Below are 18,325 nucleotides of genomic sequence, written 5' to 3' on the forward strand. Positions count from 1 at the left end.
CAAAGTACTAATAGTGATCCATAACTCTCAGTCTGAAAGGCATTGGACTACAGGTGCGGGTTGAGGCATACACTGGTACCTATACATATTTGTTACAAGGGGGTGTTCAATGCTTCAAGTGGAGGGTTGATGGTTCTTGAGAGATGACAGCAATGTGAAGCTTATCTATACTTCTGTAATGGAAATGAATAATACAACATGGTTCCATTTCCAAAAATCTTAATTTTGGATGAATAATTTTGATAATGATTGTTATTGTAACTTTCATTGCACCCTGCTAAAAGTCTTTACAAAAAGATTGAACAAGTTTATAATTCTATCAGTAATGGTTGACTGTACCTGATTCTCCACAATCCCACTAAAATTGAGTTTCATTGCTTATAATCTTGTCAGTTTGGTAATGTGAAATCATACCTCAGTCATTTTAATTTGCATTCTTTTGATTATAGTGTTGAATTTTTTTTTCCAAGTACTTATTTATTAAGTTTGTATTTTTTCTTTTGAAATTTATTATTATATTCTTTAGTCAGTTATCCATGTTGGATTGGGCATTACTTTCATGAATTTTTAATAGTTCCTTATATAGTTCAGGTGTCATTTTTTAATGTCATATTAGCCATAATTATTTCCCTGATTTTTTTCCTTTGAACTATTTTGTGTGTGTGTGTGTAGAGATGCTTTATTTTGCTTTAGTCAAGCACATTTATCCTGAACGTTTTTTTAACAGAAAAGTCATATCACCTCTACAATTCCAAAAAACACATTCTTCCATCTTTTTTGTTTGTCTGTCCCCCAGTTGAAATTTGCAGATGTATTATAGTATGCGATATGAATCTAAATCCGTAACCTTCAACTTCCAATCTCCTTTCCAAAGTACATTTGTTAAATAATCTTTTCCCCAGGTATTTTCCATAGGTCTATTTATTTTATATCTATTTGGTTTTGTCTGGTGTATTCTGTTCCATTGTTCTATTTCTCTTTTTTTTTTTTTGTCCAGTGTTAAGATTGTTTTGAATGGTAATCATTTTGTAATATGTTTTAAAGTTTAGAAAGCTTACACTGTTTTTAAGAGGGCTGTGATAACTTCAATTACAATCACTTGCTTCCATCTCATTTACACTTCTATTAAAAAAAATCTCAAATTGTTGACTTAACCTGTGAATCCACATAAATCTCTTTCATAGATTCTTCATTTCTTCTTTATTGGCATTTTTGGAATTTGTATTAAATTCATTCTTGAAAGTATTGCTCTTGCAGTAATTTCCCTTGTGGAATATTAAGTAATGAGATTCTGTCTTCCTTTCTCTGAACTCTTTGGAATCCGCCCTCAAACCATGCACTCAGAATTTAGGGTCCATATTAGCTTATGCTCAGCAATTCCCTTCCTTGTGTCAGAAGCTGGCACGGTGGTTCTGTCTCAAGGTTTACATCGTTTTACCTTTAGCAGCCATGTCTTCCTTATTGGTTAGAAACAGGTCCAGGATAGCAGTTTCCTCATTGCTGCTTTTTGAAGAATGGAATGATCATTATGGCAAGTGCATTTTCGATGCTCTGATATTCATAGAGAGAGGGTAGATGTTCTCTTAGCTGACATTCCCCTTTACTGCTCTGATATCTCTGTTCCAAGTTCATGGCTTCTTTTCCTGGAGCCATTACCTGGGGCCTCCTATTAACCCAGTGTCTTAGTTCCACTACAATATTATTTCCTATTTCTTCTTCCATTGATTCTTACCTGTACTCCCACTGTTTCCTTTTAGTTTGTGGATATCCTTTTGTAAGTATATCTTTTTAATGATATAAAATGCTATTCTTTTGCCCCTTCAAGGTATATACTTTCATAGTCCTATTTAGTCATGAATCTTATATCCCACGAAGTGTGTGACACCTGTAAGGTAGAGTTTCCCTATTTGTTAATTACTATCTTGAGTTTTACCTTTTTTCAACATATACCCCATTCATTTGTCTATAGATCTCTGAGGCCATGATTTTCATCATTGATTGTCTTCTTGGATATTGTCTCCTATCCAGGGTGGAAATTCTCTGACAATTGGTCATCTAGCTTCTGCTTAGAAATCTCTACGATGAGGACCTTAACTACCATAACTACCTTTTGTGACATTCCATTTTAGAATTGCTCAAAATATAAGAAAGTTCTTTCTCATAGTGATTTGAATACTGCCTTCTTAAAATTTTCACTCCTTGGGAACCATAGGGAATAAACCATCTATTGTGGATCCAGTTTTGGGTAACTTTAGGCATTCCCAAATATTCAGTTATTACTTATATGATGTGGTTTATAGAATGCTTGCTGTGGGGACCATCTGTTTCTCTTGACGTTGCCTTTTGCTAGTGATCCCCTTAAAATGTAACACACAGAAATCAGAAGTATATTTTACATGTGGTCCTATTAAAAGAGTGTATTGGGTTTGTTATTCTGGGCATAACTGTTAACTCATGCTGAACTTCTAGTCAACTCAAACTCTCAAATTTTTTCTTGTGAATTCTCTCTTATAGTTAAAGTTATTGAAGTGCCACTTTGAGTTTTTGCCAGTTTCTTTTTTTCTTTATTGTTATTATCTCAGTTTTTAAATTATGAACTTGGCAGACATAAGTATTCTGTATACCAAGTACTTCTGTATACCATACGTATTTCTGTATACCAAGAACAGAAAAAGGATTATATATGAAACCATGTCTTATTACACACAACTTTGTAAAAAAATTTAACCGACAGTAGTGCCCATACTGCCCTCTGCTTGTCTGTGTTCCCTTCTGTACTTTTTTCTGACCTCCTCTGTGTATTTTTAAAATATCTCATCGATATTCTTTTCTTTTTGTTAACATCATTGTCATCCTCTCCCCAAAAAAATAAAAAATAGAAGAAAGCCCTGGTATAACAAAAAGGTGTAATCAAGCATAATAAATGCACACAATTGGGTCAGGTCTGAGATAGTTCTGCTCACTTCACTCTGTATCATTTCATATAGAATTTCCTAGTTCTCTGAATCTATCACTTTTGTTATTTCTTACAGCACTGTTACATTCTGTTATATTCATAGACCATTTTTTTCCTTAGCCTTTACCAAATTTAATGGGCAACCATTTTATTTCCAATTCTTTGCTACAAAAAAGTACTGCTTTAATATCCTTGCACATTTGGTCCTTTTCCTCCTTCTCTGATCCATTTGAGGTATATAACTAGTGCTCTAGGTCACTGGTTAGTAACTTTGGATGTAGCTCCAAATCGCCTTCCAGAATGGTTGTACCAATTCATAAATCCACCAACAGTGAATTAATGTTCTATTTCCCTAAAGGCCCTCCAACATTTGTCTCTTCCTTTTGTGTCATCTTTGCCAATCTATGATTGATATGAAGTGCTATGATTTACATTTCTCTAATTATTAATGGTTTGGAGCATTTCTCCATGCAGCTAATTTATTCCTTTGAAAACTGCCTCTTTATATCCTTTTTCCATTTCCTCTCATTCTTATAAATGCGAATCAATTCTTCATGTATCTTGGAAGTGAGACCTTTATTAGAGAAACCTGCTACAAAGATTTATTCCCCCAGTTAACGCCACCTCCATTGGTTTTGTTTACTTAAAACTTTTTCAATTTTATATTTATGGTATGACCTTCTAAAAATCTAAGTCTACATTTAATCATTTATTTCTAATTATAAATAAGATAAATCTCCATTTGGGACTTATCAATATAAATATGTGAAGTGTTTATACTATACTTTGGAGAAATCATTTTGGCATGTATCGGTTCATTTATGCTGTAGATTGACATACATGCATTTGACTATACACACATGCACACAGAATTTAACTCTGTACTATGAAAGTTTACTTAATAGTCATTTACCTTTGCCAAATTTGCTGCTCATTGAGGTAGAATGGAGAAGGGGCTGCTAGGTGGTGCTGTGGATAGAATGCTGGGCCTAGAGTCAGGAAGACTCATCTTCCTGAGTTCAAATTTGGCTTTAGACACTTACTAGCTGTGTGACCCTGGACAAGTCACTTAACCCTGTTTGCCTCAGTTTCCTCATTTTTAAAATGATCTGGAGAAGGAAATGGCCAACTACTGCAGCATCTTTGCCAAGAAAATCCCAAATGGAGTCATGAAGAGTTAGCCAAGACTGAAAACAACTGAACAACAAGAATGGAGAAAAAGTAGTTGGAATCGCATCAGGATTCCAGCTTCTGTGAAATTAAGCTTGAAAATTGCTTTTAAAAAAAGAAAGTGTCCCAGACTCCCTGGGGAAGATCTATCTTCCAGAGACAATTTTCTTCCCTGAATACTTGGATTTTATGGATCTTTTCATATGGTCAATAAAAAACAAAATTAATTGTGGTTGAGATACAACCATGCTCATGAACAATTTATGTCCGACCTATACTTCTTCATTGGTTTAATGGCTTTTTTCAGTCTATTTTAGATTCTCCAGTGGCCATTTGATGTTTGCATTTTAGAAGAGTTTATTCTGAGTTCGATATGGGCCCTGACCATTGAAAATTTCTTTATTATAAACTTAATCACAAATTCAGACATTAAATTTAAGGAGATGAAAACAACAAAATATGCCCTATTTGTGTTCCCTTCTGAATTATTTGGTTGGTTTTTTCGCTATGTATTTTAAAATTTTTATTGATTCCCCTTTTGGTATTTTTAAAAATAGATTGTATTGATTTTTACATCACCTACATTGCTATATACTTCTCCCTACTCTCTCTTAGAGAACCATTCTTTATATTTGAGAATAAAAAAAGAGGAAGGAAAAAATTAGCAAAATCAGCCAACAAAAAGAAAAGTCTGATGTTATATGCAGTTTTCATACTGACTGCTCCAAAGAAGTATTGGGAGATGTCTCTCTTCTCTCTTCTTTGTAGCTAGGAGTGATTATTATAGTTCCAGCATTCTATCACCTCCCACTAATTCTTTGCGGAATGACAAGAAGCATTAATTTTTCAGAGTTCTGAAGTCTTTCAAGGTTGTTTTGCCTTATGTTATTGTGATCATTGTGTGCATTGTTCTTTTGGTTCTATTTATTTCAGTCCCATTGTGATCATGTGAACCCATGTTTAAAACAAGTCATTTTTCCACACAGAGTTCATGGCTCTGCCTTTTTCATAGTCCCAGCTTCATAGGTACTGATTTTCAGCCCCAACAAGATCTGAAAACTTTATCTCTGTTGCCATTTCTGGCTTCAGTTTAATTGTCTAGTCCCCATATATATATAATTCAAATCCGCAGGGGTCTCCTATGCTCAGCCTATTATATATGCTGACTGATTTCACTACATTCATAGAGGCAACTCATATTTAATTGGCTGTCTCTGTTGTTTTATATTCCCTTTGGTCCTCATTTTTCTTTCTTTAAAAAAAAAAGTTCCAAAGAATAAAAAAGGCAAAAAGTTCAGTAAAATGAACCTACCTCATGGAAAACTGACATTAGATGCAGTGGGCCACACTCGTGGTCTTCTGCATCTACAAAGAAGTAGTGGGGTGGGAGGTATCTTTTCATATCTTTTCTTTGGGGCCGTGCTTGCTCTTTATAATTTGACTATTAATTTTCAATTGTTTTGTTATCATTGTTCTTTCCACTTATATTGTCATATAAGATGTTTATGTTTTCTGCTTACTTCATTTTACATCAAGTCTTTCCATGCTTTTCTATATTTTTCATGTCCTTTATTTCTTATAGTATAGTAGTATTACGTTACATTCACATCCTTTTCCTCTCCTCCCTTTCTAGAGATGAAGTACGAGCTCCAATTCCTCAAAAGCAGGAAATACTGGTAGAACCAGAGCCCTTATTTGGCGGTAAGTTTCCTATTCTTAAGATTTATCTGGCTTCGTTGTTTTGCTCTGTATTATACAAAAATTATAGGAAGTATGAAGGTCTATCTAGAGGGGTTTTGTGAGAACTAAATAATCATGTACTTTAAATTCTCTTTGGGAAAGTTGCACTATTCTACTTTAATGAGCTAAGAATAAGATGTTAAAGTTAGTATTTAATTTTGAGGGCCAAAAAAGAAGTTATTACCCATTAGTGAAAATGATTCTGTGATTCAGTAGACACCTGAGTCAAAAATATTTACCCAGATGAGCTGACTGCCTCATAGTATTTTCACTTTACATCATTTCAAGTAAGTCTTTCCATACTTCAGTGGGTTCATCGTGTTTATTAGAAACTTAGAGCCTGAGAAAATTCTTTTACAGTCATTTAACACAAATTGTTTAGCCATTCCTAACTAAGAAGAATCTACTTTGTTTTGAGTTCTTTGCTACTACAAAAAGTGCTGAGATAGGTAGGTAGGTAGGTAGGTAGGTAGATAAATATTGGGCTTTTCTTTTTGTCATTGTTCCCTTTGGGGTCTGTACTTAGCAGTCAATTGAATCCTTTGCATCAAAGAATATGAGTAGTTTTCAAGGGTGGCGAACCTGCTGCCTCGAGGCCGCATGTGGCCCTCTAGGTCCTCAAGTGCAGCCCTTTGACTGAATCCAAACTTCACAGAACAAATCCTCTTATAAGTTATAAATTTTTTTTTTTGGTAATTGCCTCTTTTTTATAGTTACATGATTTGCTTCTCTACTGATTTCCTTGGATTGACAATCAGGCATCTATTTTGAATTTATTGTGGAATGTGATGTAAAATGTTTTTCTGAATCTAATTTCTGCCAATATTTGTCCAGTTCTGATCCTCTGTCAGATATGTTGTATGTGAGATTTCATTTTAGGTATAAGTTGGACTAGATTTCTGAGGTCCCTTTTCAACACTGAAATTCTGTGATTATGACTCAAAACTAGCATAGGTCTTTTTCTTGATGTAATTTATCAAACATAGTTGAGTGTATTGATATGAGAAACTTATAAATCAAACAATTTTAGGATTGAATTACATGAAAAATTCAGAGGCTAAATATTTACTTCTCTTTGCCTATAGCTCCTAAAAGACGGCGGCCTGCTCGTTCAATATTTGATGGTTTTCGAGATTTTCAGACTGAAACTAGTAGGTATCTGTGGAACTTTTATTTCTTACCTTTTTCTTGTTCATTGGCAGCCATTGCTACCTAGGTAACCTAAGTAGTACAGTGGATAGAACACTAGATTCAAGTAGATCTGGGTTCTTAGATGTTTAGATACTACTAGTTCCCCGTGCATTTAACCTCTGTGCCTCAGTTTCCCTAGGAAAATTGGGATAACAATACCTGTACTACTTTCCTCAAAGAGTTGTAAGGTTCAGATGAGATAAATAATATATATTAAAATTTTTGTAGATTTTTAGGTGCCATATAAATGTAAATTATCATTACTGTTAATTATGGAAGCATTATAAAATAGTTCTCTAAAGGTTCATTACCACTTAATAAAAACAAGGGATTTTTAGCTTGGGGTTCATAGATCATAGGTTTCAGAGTAGGTATCTGTGAATTTGAATGGGGAAAAAATTACATCTTTATTTCAATATAATTAATTTCCTTTGTAATCTTATATTTTATGCATTTAAAGTCATTCTTAGGCAGGGTCCCTAGGCTTCAGCAGACTTCCAAAGGGTTTGTGACACAAAGAACAGTTAAGAATCCTTGCACTAAATAAATACTTTTTCACAGGGAGTTGTAGCCTCAGATTTTATTAGTGGGCTTACCAGTAAATACTCAAGAGTATCCATGATCTGCAAATTGCTTTTATAAAATGTCAAGACAGGAGCTCAGTCTTTTCCCAATTAAATCCATAGGCAAGTTTTCAGATATTTTTGTATTGTATTTTATTTTTCCTTGAAATGGAAAAAAATTATCCTTTTAAATATTTAAGATAATAGAATTACTTAATGATTTTGTTCTGTCTGAAAGTGGGCTGGTGTGTGATCAGACTTGTTGATTTCTTTTTTTTAATCCCCATTGAGAGATCAAAGGCTTACATTTTCAAGTCATTAGGCTATGACAGACCGAACAGCACTGAGAGAGACAGGGAGGAGATGTACAAGGTCTAACCAATAGAGGAGATATTTAGGACCTGAAAAATAAAAGAGTTGACTGTAGTTCAGCATAATATTAAAACGCTTCCTACTCTAGTAGTGTCAGCCTTGTCAATAGGCTGCTTAGTTCCCTTGGTTTCTTTCAGCTGAGAGTGGCATTTGTTTCAGGAGATAAGGTTTTCCTTTTCTTCCCTTTTTTTAACCAATGACAGCTGTTGTCAGAACTGACTTTTCTGTGGGGTAAGTTTGGTTAAGTGCCTTAGTTCATATATTTTAGAAGGAGCAGGGCAGTGCCACAGTCTGAGGGACCTCAGGGTAAGAATAACTATGATTGGAGAATTCATTTGGAGCCCTTTGACCATGCCCTGTCCTCATTCCGAGTAACTGTAAGATCTTATATCCTTCTAGGAGACAGTGGCAACAGGGCTCTTTATCTCATACCTTCCACAGCTGGAGTCCCCAAATTCGAAGCACAGTCAGGGATGACAGCGACATCAACCATACAACTGCTACCAGCTTGGGACTTCTGAGGATTTTGGAGCCAGCATCTCTTTAGGAGATGACTAAATAGCAAGGGAAAAGGGGGGGGGGGGAGAGGGCAGAAGGAATGGTACAGTGTCTGTGGTCAGTTTCTTTTCCCTACAGTTTTAAAGCCAGTTTTTTAATTAAAGATAATGTTTTAGATTGACAGTACATTTAGCTGACATCTGGTTTCATTTCTACACTCAGTTATATTGCTTTTTTAATCTCCCTGTTCATTGAGGGCAGTTCTTTATATATCTATCTCCTTTTGAAAATGTAGTACATTCTAATTATGTGATTATTTTAATTAGTACATCAACTTTTGTCCAAAAAAATGTAATTAGACATTTAAAAAATGCCATTTCCTATTGCACTAAACTTGATTTATTCTGTGTCTCATCAGTTCGGCAGGAACAGGAGTTGAGAAATGGAGGAGCGATAGATAAGAAGCTCACTACCCTTGCAGATCTCTTCCGACCACCTATTGATCTAATGCATAAAGGCAGCTTTGAAACTGTAAGTTTTTAGGTTCCAAGTTTTAACAAAAGGACACAGAAGAACAATGAAGAAAATTTTGAGTTTTTTCTTAATGCTTTTATCTGCTGAATTGGGCAATGCTGCTTTTTTGAAGTACATATTATTTTATTAACATGTTTGGAAGCTAGCATTGTCAGTGATCATTATTAGGTGATATACCCAAATTCTTTTGAAGGCCAACATCTGTGTGAAAAACATCATTCTCATTGGGAGATAGACTAATAATGGGTAGAAGCCATTGATAGTAGATAGATAGTAGTTCCCATAGGTAGGTAGTTCCCATAGGTAGGTAGTTCCCAAATCTCATTTTGCCAAAGCTTCACCTTTCTTCTCCATTGAAGAAAACAGTCTCAGAATTGGAAGGAAACTCAATCTAATCTCTGCCTAAGTAAGAATTCCCTCTGCATATCTGAACAGAGGTTGTCATCCCAATCTTTACTTGGAGACCTCTTGTGAGGAGAGAACCCTTTACTACGTCCTGTAGTCCATTTCACTTTTAAATAGCTCTAGTTTCTTAGATTTTTCCATGAATCAAGCCTTAGTCTCTCTGTTCAGAATAGGTTTAAATATTATCAAATACCTGAACCCAACTATTATTTCCTCCTTATCTGCTCGTTTCCAGGCTAAAGATCCCTAGTTCTTTCACCTGATCTCTTCATATGATGTTATCAAATCCATTCATGATTTGGAGGCTCTTCACCATCCTGGACTTTTTTTCCCTCTCATTTGCCAGCAGATGGTTTGGAGACTGAATGTGTTTAGTGTTTTAACTTTTCCTCATGTGCCATTGGTGACCTAGACCAAGATTTCTAAGAGTCTTTTCCTTACCTCCATTTGCCTTTGCTAAATTTGTCCTAGGTCTGATATTGGTGCTTGCAATAAATAGGTAAATAAGAAAAAAAAACTTCATTACCGAAACTTGTGCATTACAGTGTACAAGAACAAATTTCGTAGTTTTATAGCCATGCATAAGTTATACTCAAATTATTAAAAATAGACCCCTTAAATTCTCCTTCACTGAATGTGGTTTTTGAAAAAATCTTACTAGATGCCATTCTGATAGGGAACGCTGGGAGGTACTTAACAAGCCCTGAGTGCCAAATATTCTGCCTGCTGCTGTTACAGACATTGTTTGAATTCCATTTCTAATCCACATTGTGGTACTGTCTTCTCCACAGGCCAAAGAGTGTGGTCAGATGCAGAACAAGTGGCTCATGATCAACATCCAGAATGTGCAGGACTTCGCTTGCCAGTGCCTCAACCGGGATGTCTGGAGCAATGAAGCTGTGAAGAACATTATCCGGGAACACTTCATTTTCTGGCAGGTGGGAATGAGGCTCAAGAAGAGTTAGAAAAGCTCCTTTCTTAGGGTATGGGGAAAGGGAAGTGGCAGAAATTGATTGTGAATCAACCATTTCATTTTATAAATGAATAGCAACCCTGCTATCATGGCTGAAATACCATAATAGCTGAACATAGAATATTAGTGGGGCAAGGAAGAGAGATACTCAGTCATCCACCAAAGTTACCTTACTCTCTTGGTGAAAGGAAGTGGACTGGACTGAGAATCGGGAGACCTGCAATTATAGTCCCAGCTCTCTTAGTATCTTTGTGGCCTGGGCAAGTCCCTTAACCTCTTTGATTCTCATAGTTCTCATATGTAAAACACAGAAGCTGAACTAGATCAGAGGTGTCTTAACTCAAGACCCACTGGTCACAGAGGCCCTACTCCTGAGGGCAGCCAGAACCAGAATAAAATGTAATTCAAAAATGTTTAACAAAATAAAAAAATAGATAATGTTAATGGGGCAGCTAGGTTGGTACCAGTGGATAGAATTGGGAAGACCTGAGTTCAAATCCAGCCTTAGATACCTATTAGCTCTGTGACCCTAAGCAAGTCACTTAACCTTGTTTGCTTCAGTTTCTTCACCTGTAAAGCAAGCTGGAGAAGGAAATGGCAAACCTTTACTCCAGTTATCTCTGCCAAATCCCCAAAAAGAGGTCACAAAGAGTCAGACACGACTAGAATGATTAAACAGTAACAGTGTTAATTTCTAGTTTTATATATCAGTATGTGGACTGCAGGGATCTGAGTTTGACACCACTGCATTAAAGCAAGGTCCCTTCCAGCTTTATAATTCTTAATTGATTTTACATAAATTGTATAAAGGTTCTGTAACCTTAGTCTAAATGTTAATTTAAAGGCCTTAGTTCTGCTTATAAACATCTTCCCCATATCCTTGCCCAGTTTGGTTATGAGTATCTTTTGAATTTTTCAATTCTATCTTAAACCTTATCTGTATTTTTCTTTCTTTTTGAGAATTGCTGATTTTCATTGTATGTTAAAGTACTGGTTTGTAATTTGTCTTTGAGATTAGCTAGCTATTTAATATCTTATGGTTTGACAGGTGTATCATGACAGTGAGGAAGGACAGAGATACATACAGTTTTACAAACTAGGGGATTTTCCCTACGTCTCCATCTTGGATCCAAGGACAGGTAAGATAAGCATAAATTTATCGAGTCTTTCACACACCTTGCACATACAAGGTTCATGCTAGGTGCTCAGAAATCAAGATTAAAATGGACATAGTTCTTGTCCTTAAGTGGCTTGTATTCTTATCAGGGTGGTAGGGGTAGGCTGGGGACTGGAAAAGGGATATGCCTTGTATTCAGGTCTAGTGTAAAATAAATAGTGATGGTTCAAAAGTGAACTCCAGAGAAAGTGCTAGAAAGGTTTGGAAATTTCTGAGAATGGAGAGAAGACTTGTTAAGTGGCTGAGAGTTTGGGAAGGATTCTTAAAGGCATCAAAAAGCTTGTGATAGTCCAGACAGGAAGTGATAAGGGCTTAAATTGTAGTGAAGTAATGGTTATATGAGTGGGAAAAGGGGAATAGATGCAAGAGATGTGGAGAGATAGCACTTGACATTTGATTGGATGAAGTTGGGGGGAGGAGAAAAGAGAACCAGAGATGACTCCCAAGGTTTTGAGCCTGAGTGACTGAGGATGAAGGTGAAGAAAGGTAGCCTTAGCAGAAATAGAAACATCAAAAGGAAGATAATAATTTCGGTGTTGGACATCCAAGTAGAGAGTCCTTCTAGACAGCTTAAGCGATAAGACTGGAGTTTAGTAGAGCTATTGGTATAGATTTAGGAAGGTTCCAGATAGTGATGTCATGTGAATCCATGGGTCCAGGGGGACAATATGCATGGAGAAGGATTAGGACAGATGCCATACATAGGTGTCAAGAGGAGAAACAAGATAGAAGAACCAGGAAAGAGCAGTGTCATAGAAACTGGGGAGGAGAGTAAATAAGGAGAATGCTGATGGGGGTGTAAATCAGATGTGGCAGAAAGATAAAAGGGGGTGAGGGTTGAGAAAAGGCTCTCACATTTAGCCACAGAGGGGGTAAATAGTGGCCTTTGACAGAGCAGTTTGAATCTAGTGGAGTTAGAAGCCATATTGCATATTCTGCTTACAACTTTTATTAGTTGTAATAATCTAAGAATGCACCTATACATTCATTACTGCAAACATTTGCATAGGTCCTCTATGTGTGACACATTATATTAATAGTACTGCTCCATTTTCTGAACTAGTTATCTGACTAACTTGCATTCTTCTATCAGAAACTATTATTGCTGCCATCAGAATCCCAAATCTGTAAAGAGCATGTACTTTTTCACCTGGAATGTTTACTGACAGTGGCTAGATTGCCGAGCCTAAGTTAATACAATTTTGCTCAAGAAAGACATTTAACACAGACTACCACGCTTGTATGACTATCAGGTGTGAAATTCCTAATTGAGTATATATTCTCAAATCTATTAAAAATGGCTCATGTGAAGATAAAATCCTTAACAATAATTCTAAAAGTATTATGTATACATAATTCATAATTCCTTTTGAAAGGAAGATGGCAATGAATACCTTTCCTGGACCCCATTGAGCCTCCCTTGACATGAGGCCACACAGACTTTTCAACTTCCAACTGAGAGAGAAAAATCTCTGCTTCTTGATATGCCCACTAGAAGAGCAGCCTTCTCTCTGCTACAGCCCTCAGAGAGGCGAGACACCGAAATACTTGGTCCATCCTCCAGAAGACAAAAAAGAGAAGACACAGGGAGACATAGCTTGGCTCACTTGGCCTGCTAGAATGCAAGAGCAGTAAGAACAAAAGATCGAGAAAAGAGAGCAAAAGAACTGTGTCTTGAAACCCAGACATACTCCTTTGCTCTTCAGTTCCTCCCCTTGAAGATTAGAAGCAAATGTCTTATTTTCTGCATTCACAGCTCTGCCCTATCTGAAGGTCAGTGGAGGTCAGTTCCTCCTTTTCCAAGGAAAAGAGTCATTTTTGAACCAAGTAGGTCTTTGTCCTATTAATGAATAAACACCTCCTCAGCTCAGTCAGTGTGACTCATTGGGGACCACTTTCCTGGCTAAAGATGAATGGAGGAAGGGTGATGTCTTTTGTCTCCAGCTCCAGATGACTAAGTGGTAGCAGGTAAATGAATCTGGTGTGGTAGTGGTGGTCAATCAGTTAATATACCTATTGGTACCTGATGCTTTATCTTTTTTTCTTATTCAAAGGCCATGATACCTGGATTTTTATTGATGCAGGGCCTGCATCTGTCTGCTGTGGCCTTTATGATCTAGTTGTAATGGTAATTAATGCCTTGTACTTTTGTAATACTTCATGGCGCTCTATTAAGATAAAGAAATTTTTCTTCAGCATCAATTTGTATTCTGCAAAGGCCTAATATTGTAAGATTGTTCACATGGAAAGGTATTGAACATAAAAGCTGTTTCATATCTTAGTTTTTCTTCTTCAGGTCAGAAGCTAGTGGAGTGGCATCAGCTAGATGTGACTTCTTTCTTGGATCAAGTGACAGGATTCTTGAGTGAGCATGGTCAATTGGATGGACTCTCCAGCAATCCCCCCAAAAAATGTGGCCGCTCTGTAAGTATAAGAGTTCAGGGAACTCTAAGCACAATTGTCCTTAACATCTTATATAAGATGCTTATTGATTTGTATTTATTTATTATCTATAAGCACTGCCGTAGATGAAATTATGTTCTATCAAACCAATGCTTTGTTATGGCCATGGTGACTTTATCCTGTAAAATATTTTTCGCCTTATCACCAAGAAACATTATGAGTCTTAGGAAAAGATCACAGCTGGTACCAGTCACTGTGAGATGACTAGCCTCAGTTTTTCCTCCATTCTTTGGTTTGTTTTCTTTTCTTTTTGAGAACAATTTTACTCATACATATAGTAAAAACTTTGTCATCTGTACTATCAAAACTGTAGCATCCTGCATTTCCGATGATCCAAATATAAATATTTATTGGGACTAGACTTGTTAGAAGTTTGTTATTTTCTTCAAAACCTAAAACCCTTAAAAAATCAAGGGGATAGGGATGGGAATTAGAACAAATAGTAGTGAAGAATGTATAAATCATATCCCTTTCAATTATAAGGATTTAGAGGAAAAATTAGAAATCCAATCTGAGGTAATATTTGTCCTAATGTTTGGACTAGTTGTCTCTCTTCATCCCCTTAATATTCCAGGTTGTCAGAAGTTTTACTGGATAATTAACCCAAAGAGCAGTATTTTTAGGCTTGTAGTTCAAATCATGGAGGAAGGTACAAAATAGTTGGAAATTATTATTCCCACCTTGACCAATCAATAGCTACAAGAAATTATAGGACAATTCTATAAATCAGTTTAATTGTGGAATCAGTTTAATTTGAGGAATTCGGTTTGGCATTTAAGTAAAGGATTTAGTTGTCTTGTTTTGGAACATTAAACTTTTCACTAATTTGTAAAAAATTAATTCACAGAATGACTTGCTAGTATCAAGAGTTGGGGCAGTAACTGAATGCTCTTCATCTGCCAAGATCTATACCATTTCCCCCTGCAACCATGTGTCTTCCCATACCAATGGGGGGAAATGGTATAGATGGGAGCAGGGAGGCGGGGGGGGGGGGGAGAGAATGAAAATGTTCTTTTGGTGGGAGCTCATTCCAAGGAGGTAGGCAAGGGTTGTCTTCTTGCTTTAGAGTAAAATATTATCCTTGGCATCTTGGCTGCTGCATTTTTTGTTTTCTTTTTAATTTGAGGTTTATTAATTGTGTTTTTCTCCTTGCTTATGTCCCATCTGCACCTGGCAGGAGAGCCTTATAGATGCAAGTGAAGACAGCCAGCTAGAAGCTGCTATCAGAGCCTCCTTGCAAGAGACGCATTTTGATTCTACACAGGCAAAACAGGACAGCCGCTCAGATGAAGAGTCTGAATCTGAACTTTTTTCTGGAAGTGAGGAATTCATATCAGTTTGTGGTTCTGATGAGGAAGAGGAAGTAGAGAATCCTGCCAAATCTAGGAAGTCTCCACACAAAGACTTATTGCATAGGAAAGAGGAGAGCCGGAGGCCTCAAACTGAGCCCTCAGCTAGGACTGAGCCTGGAACTGCAACAAACCACCAAGTACTGTCAGGCATGGATTCTGAAATATTGGAGGTGTTACCTGAGAAGTCAGATGGGCTTTCAGAAGGGCTGGAAATGAATGGTGAGTTAATTTTAGTTTCCTAAAATACGAACGTTAGGCTAAATCATTTGTCTTCGTGTCTTACTATACTCCCTCTGTATTCTCAAATCTGTTATTTATTTAGGACCAAAAGCACAGCTGATGTTGAGGTATCCAGATGGAAAGAGGGAACAGATCACTCTTCCAGAACAAGCTAAACTTCTAGTAAGTAGAATTAACTAGAACTTTTTACATGGGGCAGAGAAGTTATCTAATTAGAAGAAAAGTTATTTGATGTTCCTCTGAAACAATCAGGAGCAACAATAAATGGTGTATGTTCATAGTACTATTCTAGGCACTTGAGGCAGTTTTGCCTATGGACTGAAAGCAGAAATGGCAAATTCTAACTCTGGCATTCCTCTTGATTAATGGAAATCATCTGAAGTATGTCATTTTCTGATCTATAAAAGAGCCAAGGCAAAGAAGACCTTGTTAACATTAGACTTCCTAAAGGTGAACCCTAAGTTACTCATTTAATCTCACATGGAGGAAAAAACAGACTAGTTTTAGAAACAGAACTAGGTTTTCTTTCTGTCCTAGAGGGGCTTCCTTTGCATTTTGAAGTCTAATCTTAAATTACCTGGAGAAGGCCATTCTTTCTGTTCACTTTCTTTTTTCAGCACATAACTAAGTGAACTCTTAAGTGAAGTCTGTTTCCCCCATCAAAACACCAGAAAAGATTTTAGATAGGAAATTTAAAATTGAAGTATGGTTTTCACCAAAATTGCTTATCAAAATGATGAGTTTAAGGAACATAGAAGCTTAATTGCTTTTAGCTCATCAAAATGGTTCTTCTCAAATGGAGACTTCTTATTAGTAAGGAATTTTAAAGATTTATGTATTTCCTAGACTATTTTATAAAAGTTAGTGGAAATTACATAGGTTTTAGTTCCATGAATAAAACTGAAGACATTAATTTTAGGTGCCATATTATCCTGATTTGTCAAAGGTTGCTTTTCCAGTGACTTTCATTTTACAATTTGGGGTACTTTCTGGTGTTTACCACTGGTGTTATTCTCTTCCATTCCTAGATTTTGACATTGCTATGGTCCTTCTGCTGCCCCCTACCTCATTTTTTTTTAACCATGCTATTCTCACTATTGCCAAAATCCTGAGAAGCCTTTAAGGACTTAGCACCATTCTTTACTTGGCCCCAACTCTGATATGTAAGAAAACCAAAGTGGAATAAATGGCTGTGTTCAAATGCTCTAATGAAAGCAGATTGAAACCCAAATTTGGTTGGGTGCAGATATAACCCCACCCTTCCCCATTTCAGGAGCTTTGATGGATTGTATTGTGTCTTTAAGAGCTCTCTGGTTTTATTTTGGTGGCTCTTAAAGACCAAGCAGCTCCTGAGGCCTTCGGTAGAAATTAGAGACCTTTCCTGATTCATCAGGACTTTGGGGCTCTTGGAGTATTGTAGCTGTGTCATAGTGCTGGATGATCCAGACACCTCAGTAGGCACCCTTCCTGTGACCCTTCTTACCAGATAGTATTGTCAGGTGCCGAACTGAAGTTGGCCCAGAGAGTTTTCCTATTCAGAATGAAGGCTTTTTAGGTGTCATTGAGATTTGTCAGCTAATTTTGAGCCCCAGACAATTTGTTTGATTTAGAGTTAGAACTTGGACATAAAGTTTTTAGAAGAAAGACAGCCACAGAAGAAAGTGGTACTGTGACAATAGACCCAGAAGAGGGTGGCACAAGTCGCAGTGACATCAGGAGGAAGAGTCAAACCCCTGGAGTGGCACAAGAATTTCTGGTGATTTTGAGTAAGCCACTTAACTACTGAAAATGCTGATATGATATTAGCAGTACCTATCTCAAAAAGTGGTTGTGAGGATCAAATGAGATAATGTGTGTAAAAACGCACTTTATAGGGTATTACATAAATATGAACTATTGTTAATTACTACTGAAGAAGAGCAAGTAGTTTAAAATCGCACCGTCTTCCCTTTGGTTTCCTCGTCATGCTTTAATTTGGGTTTTGAGATAGTTCATCCAAAGTTATACCCCACAGTCTTCAGTATTAAAATCACCACTTGTTCCTACTTTTTGAAATGTGTTATTTTATTACTTCACCATCACAGTAACCCTTGAAATGGTGAAAAGGAGGGAAAACTGAGCAGAAGTCTTAAATTTATTGTCTTCAGTAAGGGAGATTCCTGGAGGGCCAGGACTGTTTTTATCTTTGTATCCCTAGCCCCAACCTTCCCTCATGTTATCCCAAGTCTTTGAGAAATGAAACTTAGCTCTTCTTCACAATAAAATGGGAAATCTGTTCTGGGAGCTCACTGGACTCCTTAGCATCAGCTGTTAATCCCAGATTCTCTATAATACCTTATGTTGATGTAACTTGATAGTTTTCAGATACATTCTCATTCAGCCTTTACAACAACCCTGTGAGATAGGCAGGGTAAGTAATATTCTTTTATTTTTATTGATACTCAAAGAGGAACCTGGCCAAGATGAGCACAGCAGATCCATCCCCACAACTTGCATCTTTGGACTCCTAGTCCGATGTTTTCTATTGCACTTCTTTACCTCCTGAATCTTAATTCAGTCTGCTTTTTATTGTCTTCGTTATCCAGTATACAATCTCCAGACACCATTGTTTGTTAGAAAAGAACATGGTTGTTAGTCTCAGGATCTAGCTTTTTGTAAAAGAAGGTCCGTTCTTTTAGGCCACAGCCATGG

General features: G+C 36.6%; 1 protein-coding gene across 1 annotated transcript in view; it reads left to right on the forward strand.

Annotated features, from left to right (window-relative positions):
• UBXN7 (UBX domain protein 7) overlaps nucleotides 1-18,325 on the forward strand; it is a 44,180-nt gene that overhangs the window by 18,635 nt on the left and 7,220 nt on the right. Inside the window, exons 3-10 of the mRNA XM_036743056.1 lie at nucleotides 5,760-5,827; nucleotides 6,952-7,017; nucleotides 8,909-9,021; nucleotides 10,221-10,367; nucleotides 11,451-11,541; nucleotides 13,876-14,003; nucleotides 15,220-15,613; nucleotides 15,717-15,796. Coding sequence (XP_036598951.1) covers nucleotides 5,760-5,827; nucleotides 6,952-7,017; nucleotides 8,909-9,021; nucleotides 10,221-10,367; nucleotides 11,451-11,541; nucleotides 13,876-14,003; nucleotides 15,220-15,613; nucleotides 15,717-15,796 — 1,087 coding nt within the window. The remainder of the gene's footprint in view (nucleotides 1-5,759; nucleotides 5,828-6,951; nucleotides 7,018-8,908; nucleotides 9,022-10,220; nucleotides 10,368-11,450; nucleotides 11,542-13,875; nucleotides 14,004-15,219; nucleotides 15,614-15,716; nucleotides 15,797-18,325) is intronic.

Source organism: Trichosurus vulpecula, chromosome 2, assembly GCF_011100635.1.
Source record: "Trichosurus vulpecula isolate mTriVul1 chromosome 2, mTriVul1.pri, whole genome shotgun sequence".
In the NCBI taxonomy this organism is placed as follows: Eukaryota; Metazoa; Chordata; class Mammalia; order Diprotodontia; family Phalangeridae; genus Trichosurus; species Trichosurus vulpecula.